The following is a 15,587-nucleotide window of genomic DNA, read 5'->3' on the forward strand; positions in this document are numbered from 1 at the left end:
GGAAATGTCACCTTTTTCCAGCTGGGAGCCAACAGTGGTCTCCATATTATCATTTTTGATGAGCTGGATGCCATCTGCAAGCAGAGAGGCACGGGCGCCAGCAGCACGGGCGTGCACGACACTGTGGTCAACCAGCTTCTGTCTAAGATTGATGGAGTGGAGCAACTCAACAACATCCTGGTCATCGGTAAATAGCATCAGAATGAAACTGATTTATCCATTTATCGCCCTCACCAGATTTATGGCTGACAGTGCAGAGCTACTGTCTACTGTCAGAGCTCAGCAGAAAACTTTGTATTTTCAGCAGCGTCAGCAATCAGCTGAAACGTAGTGAATAGTCTGACGTAAAGTTGGATACAGAACTACAAACCTTTATACAGTATGTTTAAAAGGTTTGACTGATAGTGAGGTGTACCTTTGAAATAATAGCTTAATTGATTTTAACACATATGTATGTCCCTCCCTCCCGTCCTCCCTCCATCTCTCTCTAGGTATGACCAACAGGCCTGACCTGATAGACGATGCCCTGATGAGGCCCGGCAGGTTTGAGGTCAAGATGGAAATTGGTTAGTGTTATAAAACTCACATGACGTATACGGCAATAGAAGACTAGTTAATTAGTTAAGACTTTTATATTTCATTTTTTGTTACGAGCCTATTCTCTCTTTCTTTGACCCGTCGACACTCTTTGTTGTCCATACCTCTGCCCATCTTTTTCCTCCATCCCCATTCCATCCCTCTGACCTCCAGGTCTGCCTGATGAGAAGGGCCGTGTTCAGATCCTGAACATCCACACCAGCAAGATGCGAAGCTTCAACCTGCTCGCATCCGATGTGGACGTCAGTGAACTGGCAACTGAGACCAAGAACTACAGTGGTGCAGAGCTGGAAGGGCTGGTCCGAGCCGCTCAGTCCACGGCCATGAACCGGCACATCAAGGTCAGTCTGCAGGTCCAAATCCCCAAAGATTAGGACAGTTTAAATTTACAAAATTTTACATCAAGTCAGTTCAATTGTAAAATGAACTTTAAAAGTGAACTGAGATTATTCTAAGTGATTTTTATTTGTGGATGCAGCCTCTGTTCAGGTCTCACACTGCTTAGACACAGTGTATTTTCCTTCCTAGGCTACATCTACGGTTGAGGTGGACATGGAGAGGGCAGAGAAGCTGCAGGTCACCAGAGCTGATTTCATGGGATCCCTCAACAATGATATAAAACCCGTATGTACTTTGACTGTTTGCAGAATGCAGCATGTGCTCTACTGTAGTAGATTATGCTAAAACAGTCCCTAACATTTCCTCACGTGTTTTCCAGGCATTTGGTACAAACCAGGAGGACTATTCCAGCTACATCATGAACGGCATTATCAAATGGGGCGACCCGGTCACCCACGTTCTGGATGATGGAGAGCTGCTGGTGCAGCAGACGAAGAACAGCGATCGCACACCGCTGGTGGCCGTGTTATTGGAAGGTAAGAAACGAGAACCACACTCACACAAACACAGAAACACTGTCAATGGCTAAACAGTGAACAGCTCGAATATCACCACATCATTCACCCCACTGAATAGCTACACATGCAGCGAGTAAACTGTACCCTATTGTTCTCTCTTCTCAACACACACACACGCACACACACACACACACACACACAGGTCCACCCCACAGTGGAAAGACAGCATTAGCAGCTAAAATTGCAGAGGACTCGCAGTTCCCCTTCATTAAGATCTGCTCTCCAGACAAGATGATTGGAAACTCAGAGATCTCCAAGTGCCAGGCAATCAAAAAGGTAAGTGCTGCAGTGTGTTTTAACCCTTAGTAGCACGTCAGCAAACGATCAAACTTTTGCATTTAGACCTTACAGAACTATTTCATCTGTTTATTGCTCCTTTCCTTTGCCCCTGACTCCTCCCTTTGTGTTTTTCCATGCATTAATGGCTTCCTGTCTACATTCTTCCCTCCCTCCTCCTCCTCCTCCTCGCCCCCTCGCTTTGTTTCAGGTCTTTGATGATGCTTACAAGTCCCAGCTCAGCTGTGTAGTGGTGGATGACATCGAGCGTCTCCTGGACTACGTCCCCATTGGTCCCCGTTTCTCCAACCTAGTCCTTCAGGCTCTGCTGGTGCTTCTGAAGAAACCTCCACCCAAGGTCAGAGTTCACCAGAAATACCCACATAAGAACAATATATAGATTATTATATATATTGTATATATTATACTGTTATTATGCAGCCAAAGATCAAAGCCAACAATGAATTCATTCTACAAACAAATACTGATGCATCCAAAGATTAATGTACCACATACATTTTCCTGTGCCACAGAGCAGCATTTAGAAAATACTGAACATTTTTAAAAATGAAACACTATATGTGCACAATAGGGGGGGGTCAGTGACACAGCTGGTAGAGTGGTCGCTGATCGACCCTAGGGTTCCTCCCAAAGGGACGATGGCTGACCTGGTTCTGACCATATGTCGAAGTGTCCCTGGACAAGACACTGAAACCCTAACTGACAACAACAAAGGTTGCGGGGACGCAGGAATAGTATCTGGTGTTAAAAACCTGTGCCAAATTGATGTGCAGACCATGTTCTCAACATTTATTAATGGAAACTGAGGCATAATGAGTAAAGAAGATTTATCTCTGTCGGACCACAGCCTGATATTATCTGAGTGCTATTTGTGCAATTTGCATATTGTTATTAAGTTAATAGGAAACATAATACAGTTGGTATTACATTCAGTACAAAATATATTTGTGTTTGACAAACAGACAGAGCAGAGCTAACTGTTTCCAGTCTTTATGCTAAGTCCAGCTAATGAGCTGCTGCAGGCTACAATTTTATTTACTGTAACAGTTTGGATTCATTTCTCTGCATGTCACCCTTATGGCTTTACTTTGTGTACATTAGGAATAATGAGTTCAACTGTAATTTAATCCGCTTGTATCACGTGTTAATGTTATGTGTACGTTTTTACCATTGTTTTCTAAAATTAAACTGAAAATATGTATATAAAAATAAAAAGACATGAATATATATAATAGTACATAAACTGTATACATGAAAGTTCAGTATTATTCTCAATAGTACAGCTAAAATAACAGAATTATATATAATATAATATTAATATTTAATGTCCATGTTTTTCCTGAATGTTAATGAGTAAAGATTAAACTGACTAGAGAATTTGCCGTGTGTACAGGGCCGAAAGCTGCTCATCATCGGCACCACCAGCAGGAAGGACGTGCTGCAGGAGATGGAGATGTTGGATGCTTTCAGCACCACCATCCACATTCCCAACATCTCTACTGGGGAGCAGCTAGTCGACGCTTTAGAGGTATCAACAAACGCAAATATACACGTGCACGTGGATGTTTGAAGGTGAAAATGCTCATACTCATACAAGCATACTGGAAAGATGTGTGTTACACATAACCATCAGCTTTTCTCAAGTGCAGGTATGAGTGTGGGTAGGAAAACATTACAAACTTAATTAAGAGCCTGTTTTCACCAGCTGTCTTTCTGTATTTGGCTTATTGGCTGAAAGTCTTGAAGGTAGCTTTGAACATTTTTACCCTTTCAAATGTCCTTGTTGTGTTTGCAGCTGCTGGGGAGCTTCACAGACAAAGAGCGTGCCAGCATCGCGCAGCAGCTCAAGGGAAAGCGAGTCTGGATCGGCATCAAGAAACTCCTGGTGTTCATTGAGATGTCGCTGCAGGTACAGAACACTAGCCAAAGCACTGATTACTAAAGCTGAGCTGCGTCCCGATGTGGCAAACTCGGTGGCTGATGTTTGACGTGTTTGATAGAACCACTTAAAGACAGCAAGAAAAACAAAATCAGGTAGTGGATGCTGTGCTGTAGACAGTGGAACTCCACAATAGCAAAAGCTGTTTTGTGATGTGACCACGAGGTTACATATTGACTTTTCTCTGCTGTTTGTTTGTACCATCAACACACCGTTCAGTCTATCTTTCTCTCATCTTACTTCCTCTGCTGTAGATGGACCCGGATTACAGAGTTATCAAGTTCCTGTCTCTGCTCAGAAATGAGGGGACGTGAGTACAGCCGCCCTGCACCCGTCACCTTTCACTTCACGATCATAGCTCATCAGCAAACCCTCCATGAAACCCTGTTCTTTTACTTGCATCTTCTTCCCTTTCCTGGTTTTTGTCCTATTACTTGTGGGCCAGTTTTGTTTAAACCATTCTGTGTTACGATGTTATTTCCATAGATATCACTGACAGAGTATTTTGTGTTCACTGCACACACAGAGCAGAGGTTCTCATTGTCCCAACAGCACAGGAAAAGGCTGACAATCACTGCCCTCATCTCACCAACTACTGACCATAACAGCTTTATTTTGCAATCACCAGGTTGAATGAAGGCGATCAAATCCGAATTTAAGGTGCCGGTCGCTCTCGATGTGCACTGGTAAGGTCAACAACAAAGACTCGCCTCTGAAGGTTACAGTAGGAGTACAAAGTCTGTTAAGTCTGTATGTTTAGCTTTCTTTTAACTTGTTTGTGTTTTAGTGTGTGTAGTAAATAGGACGCATTTACACTGAGGGTATAAATATAACTATAATTTGTAAATGACCATGAGAGCAGGAAGCAACAGTTTATTTTAAAATGGAGTACAGGGTCCTATCACCAGCAAACACTAGCTCTTAGTGGCACATTGTGGTGCTAATGCAATTAGTATTATTCTTATTTAATTTAAAAGGTTAATAGATTATTAACTTATGCTAGAACATCTAAAAACATCTGCTTTGATGAAAAATACAGACATTTGAAAGTGACCCTAAACCTTTGACCAGACTGAGAGAAGCTACATCTGAGAGTACACAAAATTAAAAAAAGAGTTCTGATATGAAATAATCTTCCTTAAAAGCGTTTAACCTGCCCTTTGTCCTTCCACATTCACATCCCTTTCATTAGCACAATAGATTATTACATGGAACTATGGCGTTTTGTTCTGTCAGTGTATCTTATGTGGTCCATTTCATTCTGTAATTGATTAATTTATCTAACATGGCATCAAAATGTCATGAAGACATTTAATTTTGACTTCCACCTCATCTTTATTTTACTGTTTCAAACACATTAAGGACAATGCATTAAAGGACACGTGTATTCATTTGTGAACATGAATACTTAAGACTTTTCTTAATACTTAGAAAATATCTGTCCTGACACCAAATTAAGATGGCATTTAATAATTATTATGTACTGTACATAATTATGTAAACTATAAAGGTTTACACAGAGAGATGTAAAAAGACTAAAAACAGATGTAAAATGAAGGAAAGACAAGTGAAGACTAGTGAAATATAAAATAGAAGTAAACAACTGACTAGACATAAACAACTCGTCCTTCTTCTGCTTATCCTTTTTCTAGTGATCGCAGCTGCTATGAGTAGAGGAGCTGGAGGAGTGACGCAAGCATCTCGCCATCGTCGAGCCACCCACGAGACAAAATGAGGAAGAGGAGAGGAGAAGAAAACGCCTTCCTCGTCCATCCACCCACTAATCCAGCTGTCTATGTATCTAAATCCAACTCCGGTCTTAGACAGGAACACAAAAGCCCTGTTTGTCTCAGCATGTTTCCACAGGCAACATCACCCTGTCACATTTCTCCAACTAATCTTCATAATCAACTACTGACATATCACAGCAAACTACTGAGAGTCGTACTGTTAAAAATCTGTTATCTGTAAAGAAATTGCAATAGACAATTGTAAAAAGTGCTGATTTGTGCATTGTGTGTAATAATGACAAAAAAGAAAAATCATGTATGTTTTCAGCTATTGTATTTATTGTATTTGTTGCGGATCTCTCGTCCTGCTCAAGGTAGTGATTGTTAGTATTATATGTATCCTCACAAACATAAGCAGTATAAGCAGAAGTGACACAAATCCTGAAGCCATTTGAATATAAAGAATATGAGAGGCTTTTAGTGCAAATGTAGTGGCTGTAAGAAAGAAGCTGTTCCACGTGTAAATGTAATCCCTTTAAATACACAGTATGTTCAGTTCTGTAAATAGTATATATAGAAAAGATGCAGTATATCATGAGAATAACTGAAATGCTCAGTCTTAAGTCTATTTGGTACTATATCAGTATGAGTTTGACTTGATGTTGACTTTACAAGGTTACTGTACTGTAATAGTGAAAGTAAATGTTGGATTGTGGGCCTGTCTGTGTTCCGTACAGTACAGTTAGGTCTAGCTACTGTAGTTATCAGTGTTAAAAATAAAAATATATAAATATACATATATTCTGCACTTTTAACATTGAGTCAAAAAAAAACTTTAGTACTCATCATATGAATTTTTGTGCAAACTTGAGCTTGTGTCCACTCGTGCGCATGTGTGTGGGAACTAAATGCTGCATGTGCCCAGTGTGTGTGTGTGTGTGTGTGTGTGTGTGAGTGTGTGTTGGCAGGATGTGCTTCTGAGTGTGACTGTGTGAATATGTGTCTGTGTCTGTGCATAGACAGTCAGGATTAATTTATTGTTGGTTTGTTTGTTTGTTTGTTTTTTAATCATGACACGTGTTCAGTGCTTTTTCTCCAAAGGTCTTGTTTTGTTCAAAGTATTGGTGGTGGTGTGTGTGTGTGTGTATTAGGAGAATGCATTATGAGGGCATTTTGGCCAGTCCTCACAACTTCAAATGGCTGTTTGAAGGTTAAGGCTAGATTTAGGTCTAGGGCAGGGACAGAGGTCATTTACAATGGCTAAGGTTAGGGTCAGGGACTAATGAGTGGATCATGCCAATGAGTGTCCTCCCAACTAGAAATACAAACGTGTATATGTAAATATATCAACATGCAGATGTATTATTGCAATAAAAAGCACAGATACAGAAGAAAAAAAAGACACTTTCTCCTTTATTTGTAGATGGATCAGTGTTTATACATGTACATGTTAGGATACAGAATCTCCTGTTAATAACACCTCAATACGTTAAACAACATAGATCATAAAATATTTTGTATCATAGCACCCAAATTTTAAGTGAGCAAAAGTATTGGAACATGTGGCTGACAATGTGTTTGTTGTTACCCAGATATGAAATTAACAGTTCAAACAATAAATAGCTCTACATGACTGCTGCCGGGTTTTAGATTTGGGTTTTACCTGTGAAGACTGCATTTGTTGTTAAAAAGGATGAATCACTGTGAAAACCAGGGAGGTGTCGATAGAAGAAAAGCAAATGACCAGAGAAAGGTGTATGTGGATGCAAACACCTCATCAGCGGATTGAATCCTGAAAGCCAGGTTAGTTCAATTCAGAGCTGAAGGAAATCTTCAGTTTCCAATTCAGCGAAAGTAGAAATACCTCTACTGTAAGTGAAAGCATTCCATTACGAGGAAATATTGTACATTTAAAAGTCTATTTAAGTATAGTATTATGCTGCAATAAAAATGTGAATGTCATAGATTAAAGTATTGGTGAAGTTTTTTTAAATATTTTTAAACAGTTTAATGTAGAAACACATCCTGTTTTGTGATATTACAGATTGTCATGAAGACACAAATGATGTCAGGTACCCCTCTAGAGGGCTTAAGGGACTACTGTGAAGCTGTAGTTAAAATGGATCAAACTCTAAACCTCATCTAGGTGCAATGTAAACAAGGTCTGTGGTTTCAATAGGTACAGTACTAATTTAATATTAATCCTCTATATATGTATTTTCGGTTACTAACTTGTTTGCAAGGACACAGTCACACAGATAAGTGGGGAGCCCCCCACACACTTCAGTTGCCTCCAGCTGTTCACATTTAAATCATTTAAATCTTAGTGCTGAGATGATAAAAAGCCCAGGACTTAGCTGTGTTAGTCCTGGACTAAGCTGTGTTAGTCCTGGACTAAACTGTGTTAGTCCTGGACTAACACAAATCAGACTTCTGGGATTAATTTGAGGACAAAAATCTTAAACAATGTACACAGTGCTGTGTTACTGTCTTGTTTTTGTGTAACCTTAATTCACTCTACTGACTTTTAATTTAGTTTTGTGTGTGTGTGTGCGTGTATGTGTGTGAGTTGAAGCTCATCTCAGTATCACGATGTCTCCTGCCAGTCGTGTGTAGGTTTGTTGTAACACTGGCTTTGTATTTAACTTGGAAGCCAACTTGCAGCCTACACCCAGACATCTTCCATTTGTTCCTGCCAAATAAGACTTAGGACATGGCTTGTGTTTGCTTTTTTACAGATTGTTTTCAAAGAAACAAACGGGAGATGGTTGACATTTCTCCACACGTTGCTCCCTGAGAGATCCTGAAATGACCAGGTTGTGTTTAACAGCAGTCAAGAATAGACATATATGCATCCTTCAAGGGGCGACAGTCATGTGGAAGTAGTGCTAATTCTTTGAAGTCTCTTAAAAAACTATTGTGTCCCAGCTGTGTCTAACATCTCTGAGTTCTGGAGCAACACAGTACCTGACCTCAAGTGCGATGCGGATACTTGAATAGTGCACATACAGTCCATAGTGAATGTGACATTTTCATTGGATTCCTAGTATCTGTCGATAAAGACTGCAGAATAATCACATCTGAAGAACCAAAAAGATATTTTTAATCTGCTTTAAAACATCGGTGGATGAAATATTTAAGCCAAGTGAGCAGTGTCACAATATAAAAACACTCATTATAACTGGACTGGCTCATTATGAGTATAGAAATACTGCATATTGATGTAACTGATTGATTGCTTGGATCACACTGTGATTCTGACGTGCAGACTTCAGGTCTGTGGAAAAACGTACGAGAACACAGACACTACGTGTGCGGAGCTGTTTTTGCATGGACACTGACGTCACAATGCAGTTTCCCAATCCTCACCTGAACCTTCACCTTTAACCTACATGTAACGTTCATCGAACCATCAAACAGCCCTTTGAAGCTGTAAGGACCTGTCTTTCTAGCTGTGAAGACACTGACATCCTGCATTCCTCAGCCTCTTTCCCTTGTCTTTGACTATCACACCTGCCGCACGGTGGCGCTGTTCAGCTTTTCCACCACACGCTTGTCGTGGAACTGTTTCTTGCGCGCTCTAAAAACAGGTGGCATTCTCCTTTAACTCTCGCGGCTCTCGTCATTATGTAACTCTCGCGACAGTTCCCCTCTCCCGCCGTCGGAGGGCGCTGCAGAGAGCCGGTCGGCCGCTCGGCTTCCCCTGACCCGCATTCACCCGTACTGTACAGAGGGGGGGGGAGGGCCGCCTGCTCCCAGCGAACTCATAAACACGGTGGAGTGGCCCCGCAGACCGTGGCAATGACTTTGGCCGTCCCGGGAAGACACGTCGCTCCTGTTTCCACGCAGCTGATAGCGGGCTGACCGAGGGCTAGCGCCGGGAGAGGCTCAGCTCCGGAGCTGGACGCGGTGAACCAGCGGGACTCAGCGGGACTCAGCGGCTCCGGCTCCGGCTCCGTACGTATGTGTTCTGCTGTCCTTCACGTGTTAATCCGGTTGTTCGGGCTTAAGTTGACGACAGAGGCCGAGCCCTGAGGGACTGTGACCGAGTGTCGCTAGTGACACTGTCGGTACAGACACATACAGTGGGGGCGGCTTCATGGTGGTGGAGGTGGTGGTGGTGGTGGTGGTGGTGCAAGGTGAGCGCTGTCCTCATGTCAACCCGGCCGGTGTCCGGGCGCTGTGCCTGCCGGGGAGCGGCTGCCCCGAGCGGGAGCGAGAAGCACAGGACGCTGTAATGAAATCCGGACAAAGTAACGCGACTATTTAAAACTAGTCCGCCTTCTGTGTCGGGTCAGTGCTGATGAGACACGTTGTAGGCGTCAGCGGCGACTGTGGATCAGTTGGCAGGGTCGGTGGTTAGATTCCCGCTCCGCACCAAATACAGCCGTCTGTCCACGGAGAGTTTGAGGGTTAATAAAGTACAAAGCATTTTATTGTGTGAAACTTTCTAGGTTTCTCTGTTTATCTCTCAGTGGGCTATTTGTGAACTCGGCTGCTCTTTACTGATTTTACACACTTACACTCAAGTTGTGCTAAAATTAGCCTGAGCACAGGAGGATGTTAATGAGTGTCCAGTCCACTCATTAACATGGACCAAATAAAACTGAAGTTAAGCCTGTAAATACTAACATACTGCATGAAATACTGGGCAGCAGACATCCATTAAATGTGTAATACATCTACGGGATGTGGGAATACAGTAGTTGTTAGATGTTTGATATTATTGTTGTTAAAAGACTGTACCATGAGAAGTGCTGGTTATATTATTATTAAGTCAAGCGTGAATTATTTGTCAGATCTGCTTTGTACACAGTTTATCTGTGGAGAACCAGAACTGGTTTTAACAGCAAATAGTTTGGGTTGATTTAACCCTGCAGCCTGATTTTCATTCACTTCATCTTAGCTAAATAAATGAGAGTGTATTGAACATTAGCATAATATTCATCACCCATATATGAACATGATAAAATGATGATTCATGGTTAAATTAATAGTGGATGCAAATCTCAGCAGATGCACACACGGCTTTACTGAACAGTGCATCCACCCCTTAAATGATTATCAGCATCACCGCTGTGGTTCTAGTCTATGAGTGACAAACTTACTGACATTAAAATATCGCTTTGGTCATCTGGACAATTTTGTCATGGCAACTGGACTTGTTTGAGCTTCACCAAAGTCCCAAATATAAACACACTTTTTCTAAGCTAATAAAACAGAGGCAGTAATGTATTTATTGTACACATCCATTAAACATTCAAAGTGATGGTGGGAAACGTAAGTGAAACATTGGGCTTCTGATGTCACTAAATGCTAACTAGAGCATGAAAGTGCTACAGAGTAATCTCAAAGTTTTTTGTTTTGATATTCATCAGTCCACAATTAGACAAATTGTGTCTACACTCTTTATAGAAGTGGACACCAGGCCAAAATCGCTCCAAAAAATTATATATATATATAAATATACACACACACACACAGTATTTGGAGTCAGTTGTTAGCGTAAGTTAAGAAAATTAGTTTGGAGTTGTGGACTAGGGCCACTATGACATAAACCACCACCAACGTTTTTGAGTTTGCGCCGCACAACCTCTGGTGAACCTCTCTTTCAGAGCATCTACGATTAAGAATTGTTGATTTACATGAAGCTGTAAAGGATTACAAAGTGAAGTCAAAGACAGCTTTTTAACTTAAATTAAAGCTGACATTTTGATATTTGTCTATCAAATCTATTGCGCTGCAGTGTGGCATGATGAATATCACAGATACAGATACAGTCCTGACTGTATATGTGCCCCCCCCACACACACACACGTATTTTAATTAGATAGGCTGAAATAATTACTGTGTGATTTACACAGCACGTGCAGCCACTGTTCACATTCCTTTGTTCTGACCTACTGAAGTCGTACTGTGTGTTCTAACGTGTGCCGAAGTATGTTTGAAATGCGTCTATACACATGTGATGAATCATGCACGTTTCACGTGACAGCGTAGAATAGGAAATGTGGTGTATAGAACATAGCTGCTCCCACAGGCTTAGGCGTGGTCTATGGCTATGATGTCATGTATTGAGTTACAAACAACACCAGTAGTCTTTGCAGTGTATGTGTGTGTGTAATCTTAAGTTGGGTCAGTGTCAGCAGAAGCTCTGTGAAGATACATGACATTTTTGACACCTGTGTTATGGTTGTGTTTGAGTTGAACACACATGTAACCTCTATTCCTTTTTGGTTGACATACTGAAAAAAAAAAAAAACTTCTTTGAGGCTGCTTTGGCTGTGCTGCTTTCCCAATATTCCCAGGCTGCTTCTGAAATGACAAGATGTACTTATTACCAGTGTATTATCAGTACAGATTGTGCCAATCTGCATCATCAGTGTTGGTTAATCCTCCACTAAAACATGTGGGGATGAAAAATGATGCAGTTCCACCCTCTCCTACTGATGTTAGAACGTTGAAAGAAGTCAAAATGATTTCTTCTGACATGTAACATACGCTCTGTGTGCGCTCTGTGACGGTTGGTAATTCTTGGCTTGGACCCACGGTTCCATCCCTAGTGTTTTTTAGCAGTCAGCATCTGGAGAAACTTTAAACTCGGTTTTCTCTGTCTCAGTAAGGCACATTATAAGAAGCCCTCAGAAGCTCTGGGAGGGTAAACAGGGCTTTCTAAACACTACGGGGGCTGATTAGTTTAATTGAGAAGTTTAATTTGACCTCCTCTCAGAACTATGGGTGTGTGCAGACTGTGTTTGAAAAAAAAAAATTTGATGATGGTATATTGGCCAGCACATGCCATAAACAAGCAATGATGCTTGATATGGACCATTTAGCTTTGTCGTGACAAGGAGACGTGCTCCGTGAGACATTTTGTGTAATTGTAATCCTGTCAGTACTTTGCGGTGGACAAACTATGTAAGTTCCTAAATGACCTCTGTCCCATTTACAATTTCTTCTTGTGGCTTAATGTCTGACATATACTGCTACATTTGCAAAAGCCAATATTTACTTGATTAGTGGATCAAAACAATTATTTAGCACTGTTATTATGCCTCATTATTAGATTAAGTCATATATCAACACAATTACGAGGATATGAATGAGTGGGAAATGGATTAACTGCTTACATTTGTAATGTTTGAGTACTTTCAGAAAGAGAGAGTAATTGCCTGGTGCGTGAACATACCCTACTGTACAAAATGTCTATGTCATTACAATATGAAAGAGGCTGTTACAGCTCGTACATGTGCTCATACACACGTACACAAACACAGAGTACTCTCTGATAGCCTCAGGGCGCCTCCTTGGCACTAGCTCTTTTGGAATGTTCTGTTCTTTTGTGTTTTTTTGCAGCCTCCATTCAATTAGTGTCAAACACTCGATCTCGACATGCATCTCCCACATAGAAAATCGTCTATCTGTCCATCTCTTTTCCAAGTCAGATAAGCACAGTTCTCTCTCAGGACAGAAAATAAGTTATACCAGGCGCCTCCTGACACGTAGCTTCATGTTGCTTTAGGACTTTAAGACCAGTGCTGTAATTGACTGTAAACTTCAATTTTATAATGTGATGTTAATTAGATGAATATTTACTAAATAAATGTGGTCAGGTATAGAAACAGTGTTTTGTTGTTTGCATTTGTGTTTAGGGACTTACTGTACATAAGGAGGTATACAGAATAGGACAGTGTTAATAGAAAGTGTCATTGATACGTTCATGATGTGACTTGCTGCGACAGCAAAAAAAAGGGGTTAGCTTATATTCCACTATTAAAGACATCGAGCATCTGTAAAACGTCATTTTTAGTAACAAAATATTCCCATTTGAGACAGGAAGTGGAATGTTTCTCCTGCCCCAAAGTATTTATTTGATAAGATTTTTACCTCAAAGCTCTAGATGAAGCTATAAATGTTCCAAACTAAAACGTTGCAGCTTTTCATCTAGTTTTTATTTTCCTTTTTTTTTTCTTTCTGGCCAAATCTTTTATTTATGCACTTTTACTTACAACCATCGAGTTGTAAGTATACATACAAACATAATGACGTTCCCATCTATGAATGACACAAACTGAAACGTTGTTATCAAGTCAGTACCAACATTTGGAAAAACTGATGGTTTCTATTGTTTGTTGGAATATTGTTGAATAGGGTGAAATGGTTCTAAAACCATGTCACCTACACTAATGGTCTAATGCTGCGGTTCTGTAAAAAAGAACCCTCTGGTGCAACACTGTTGCACACACAAGACACACACAAGTTTAATACAAGATCCCGTAAATCTGTTTGTGAGGCATTCAGGGACAGTTGGAATGCCATAAAATTATATATGCTTTGAACTAACTTCATTCCGAAAACCAATAAGTAAAAACAAAACAAAAAAACAAAAAAACTAAACATATATATCCAGATCAAAGTGAAACTCTATGCAGTGGGGCGGCTTCACCAGTTGCTACAGTTTGAGTGATCCTGGCTGTAGGGCCTCCCTATCGGCTGCTGTATCATGGAAGCTCCAGTAGCCACCTTCTCCTCAACGTGCTTTTTTGACTTATTCTATAGGTCTGTATTTAGCCACGTCCAACATGTTAAACACGTAAAACTTTTATCTTAAATGAATTGATATGCTGTATTAGTACCAGCTTTACCCTCTTGCTAGTGAAGAAACACCATGGCAGAGGCCTTGTTTTGGTTGCTGGGTTTGGACATGCTATATGACCGTTCTTGGAGACAGGCCTACAAAGAATGAGGAAGTACAGCTTGTAGTTTAAAGAGGTTGTAAAACCTTGCCTCCCTTATGTGGAGGAGTTCTGCAGCCAGAAGCATAGATATTTCAACACAGGGAAAATTGAGATGTTTTTTTTTTTTGCTTATAGTTGCTTCCTTATTATAAAAACATGGTTGATGAGACTGTTGTGAAAGAACTGCAACATTAAAGCTGCAGGGTAGTGAAACCAAAACACTGAGCTTCAATGCACTGTACAATGTAATCTACAAAATTTCATAGAACTGAGGGGAAACTGCAGGTTTTTATTCCTGTGAGTGTTTCTGGAAAAACAGTTATTTTCTGTTTACATGCAGCTTATTAATCCATTGCTCATAAAAAAAATTGTATTAGTGTGGCTGTAAATCTCATTGTCTTTGTACTTCTGTACAGTACGTGAAAATTATCTAATAGCAATAGCTGCCAAATATGTTGTCTACTTTTTATTTTATTTTATGAGAAACGTAAGCTCTTTCCGTATGTTCAGTGTGCCTGGAAAACCTTTTCCTTGTTACTTTTTCTGGTCTGCCTTTCCTTTTTAGTTAGTTCCTAATTAGTTCCATATGAAATAGCGGTAAGAACTGATCAGCATTAGTATGGTGGTGTGTGCCTTGAACTAAACTGTGTGAAAATGATTAATTTAACAGCTGCTCCCTAGCATTTTCAGCATTAACACTGACAGCCCACTGATGGGGGTCTGAACTTTTGTTTGTTCACAGACCAAAATTTATATCTCAGACACTTTTGATCAAATTATCTCAGACCTCTGGGATTTGATGCACCTCATCAGTGTATTTCCATGCTTTTAAATCACAATGATTGACCTGCAGAGTCTGTTTTCTTTTTTCTTATTCTATCAGTACAAGCTGTTCTGCTCATAAAAAATGCATAAGTGCAGCTTCATATGTCAATAGGGGGGAGCTTGTTTCAGTCATTTATTTCTCCATCTACTTATCATGTGGAGAGTCCCCAACACCGCTGATCAGATTTTTAATCTGATAATCTCATTCATTCTCCCTGCTATTCTTCTGATGTATCTGACAGACTCTGTTGGTGGCATAGCATCAACCGTACAGTTATGTTTACTGTTGCTCTGTTCGCCGTTCTCAGGCGCTGGTATTGTTTTAAGGGGCAAGAGGAAAGACAAAAGGATGCTCTGGTGGGATGTGAGCAACTTTATAACAACACATATGGGTCCATGATGCTGGAGCATTTGGCATGGCTGACCTACGCCTGTAAGCCTCTACCACAGAACAGTTGCTCTAAGCAGGGTGTAATGGATTTCATCAGTTGCGCATTACCATTGTTTTACCTCTGAAAATTACATTATTAATGCTTCTTCTGCC

General features: G+C 40.6%; 2 protein-coding genes across 6 annotated transcripts in view; both read left to right on the forward strand.

Moving 5' to 3' along the window:
- The window catches only part of LOC113153387 (vesicle-fusing ATPase), a 28,278-nt gene extending 21,412 nt beyond the window's left edge, over nucleotides 1-6,866 (forward strand). Inside the window, exons 10-21 of one of the 2 annotated variants that reach the window (XM_026346992.1) lie at nucleotides 22-187; nucleotides 492-566; nucleotides 751-938; nucleotides 1,126-1,221; nucleotides 1,316-1,472; nucleotides 1,657-1,790; nucleotides 2,002-2,148; nucleotides 3,205-3,339; nucleotides 3,607-3,720; nucleotides 4,005-4,060; nucleotides 4,379-4,436; nucleotides 5,403-6,866. In XM_026346992.1, the coding sequence (XP_026202777.1) occupies nucleotides 22-187; nucleotides 492-566; nucleotides 751-938; nucleotides 1,126-1,221; nucleotides 1,316-1,472; nucleotides 1,657-1,790; nucleotides 2,002-2,148; nucleotides 3,205-3,339; nucleotides 3,607-3,720; nucleotides 4,005-4,060; nucleotides 4,379-4,409 (1,299 nt within the window). In that variant the 3' untranslated portion in view covers nucleotides 4,410-4,436; nucleotides 5,403-6,866. The remainder of the gene's footprint in view (nucleotides 1-21; nucleotides 188-491; nucleotides 567-750; nucleotides 939-1,125; nucleotides 1,222-1,315; nucleotides 1,473-1,656; nucleotides 1,791-2,001; nucleotides 2,149-3,204; nucleotides 3,340-3,606; nucleotides 3,721-4,004; nucleotides 4,061-4,378; nucleotides 4,437-5,402) is intronic. The other variant, XM_026347000.1, reaches the window with a different exon arrangement.
- A 70-nt stretch (nucleotides 6,867-6,936) lies between these two features.
- LOC113153524 (thyroid hormone receptor alpha) overlaps nucleotides 6,937-15,587 on the forward strand; it is a 68,648-nt gene continuing 59,997 nt past the window's right edge. For 2 of the 4 annotated variants that reach the window (XM_026347211.1, XM_026347226.1), the window contains exon 1: nucleotides 6,937-9,441. The gene's annotated coding sequence lies outside the window, so the exon portion shown is untranslated. The remainder of the gene's footprint in view (nucleotides 9,442-15,587) is intronic. The other 2 variants (XM_026347203.1, XM_026347218.1) reach the window with 1 other exon arrangement.

The sequence above is a fragment of the Anabas testudineus genome, chromosome 8 (genome assembly GCF_900324465.2).
Source record: "Anabas testudineus chromosome 8, fAnaTes1.2, whole genome shotgun sequence".
Lineage (NCBI taxonomy): Eukaryota > Metazoa > Chordata > Actinopteri > Anabantiformes > Anabantidae > Anabas > Anabas testudineus.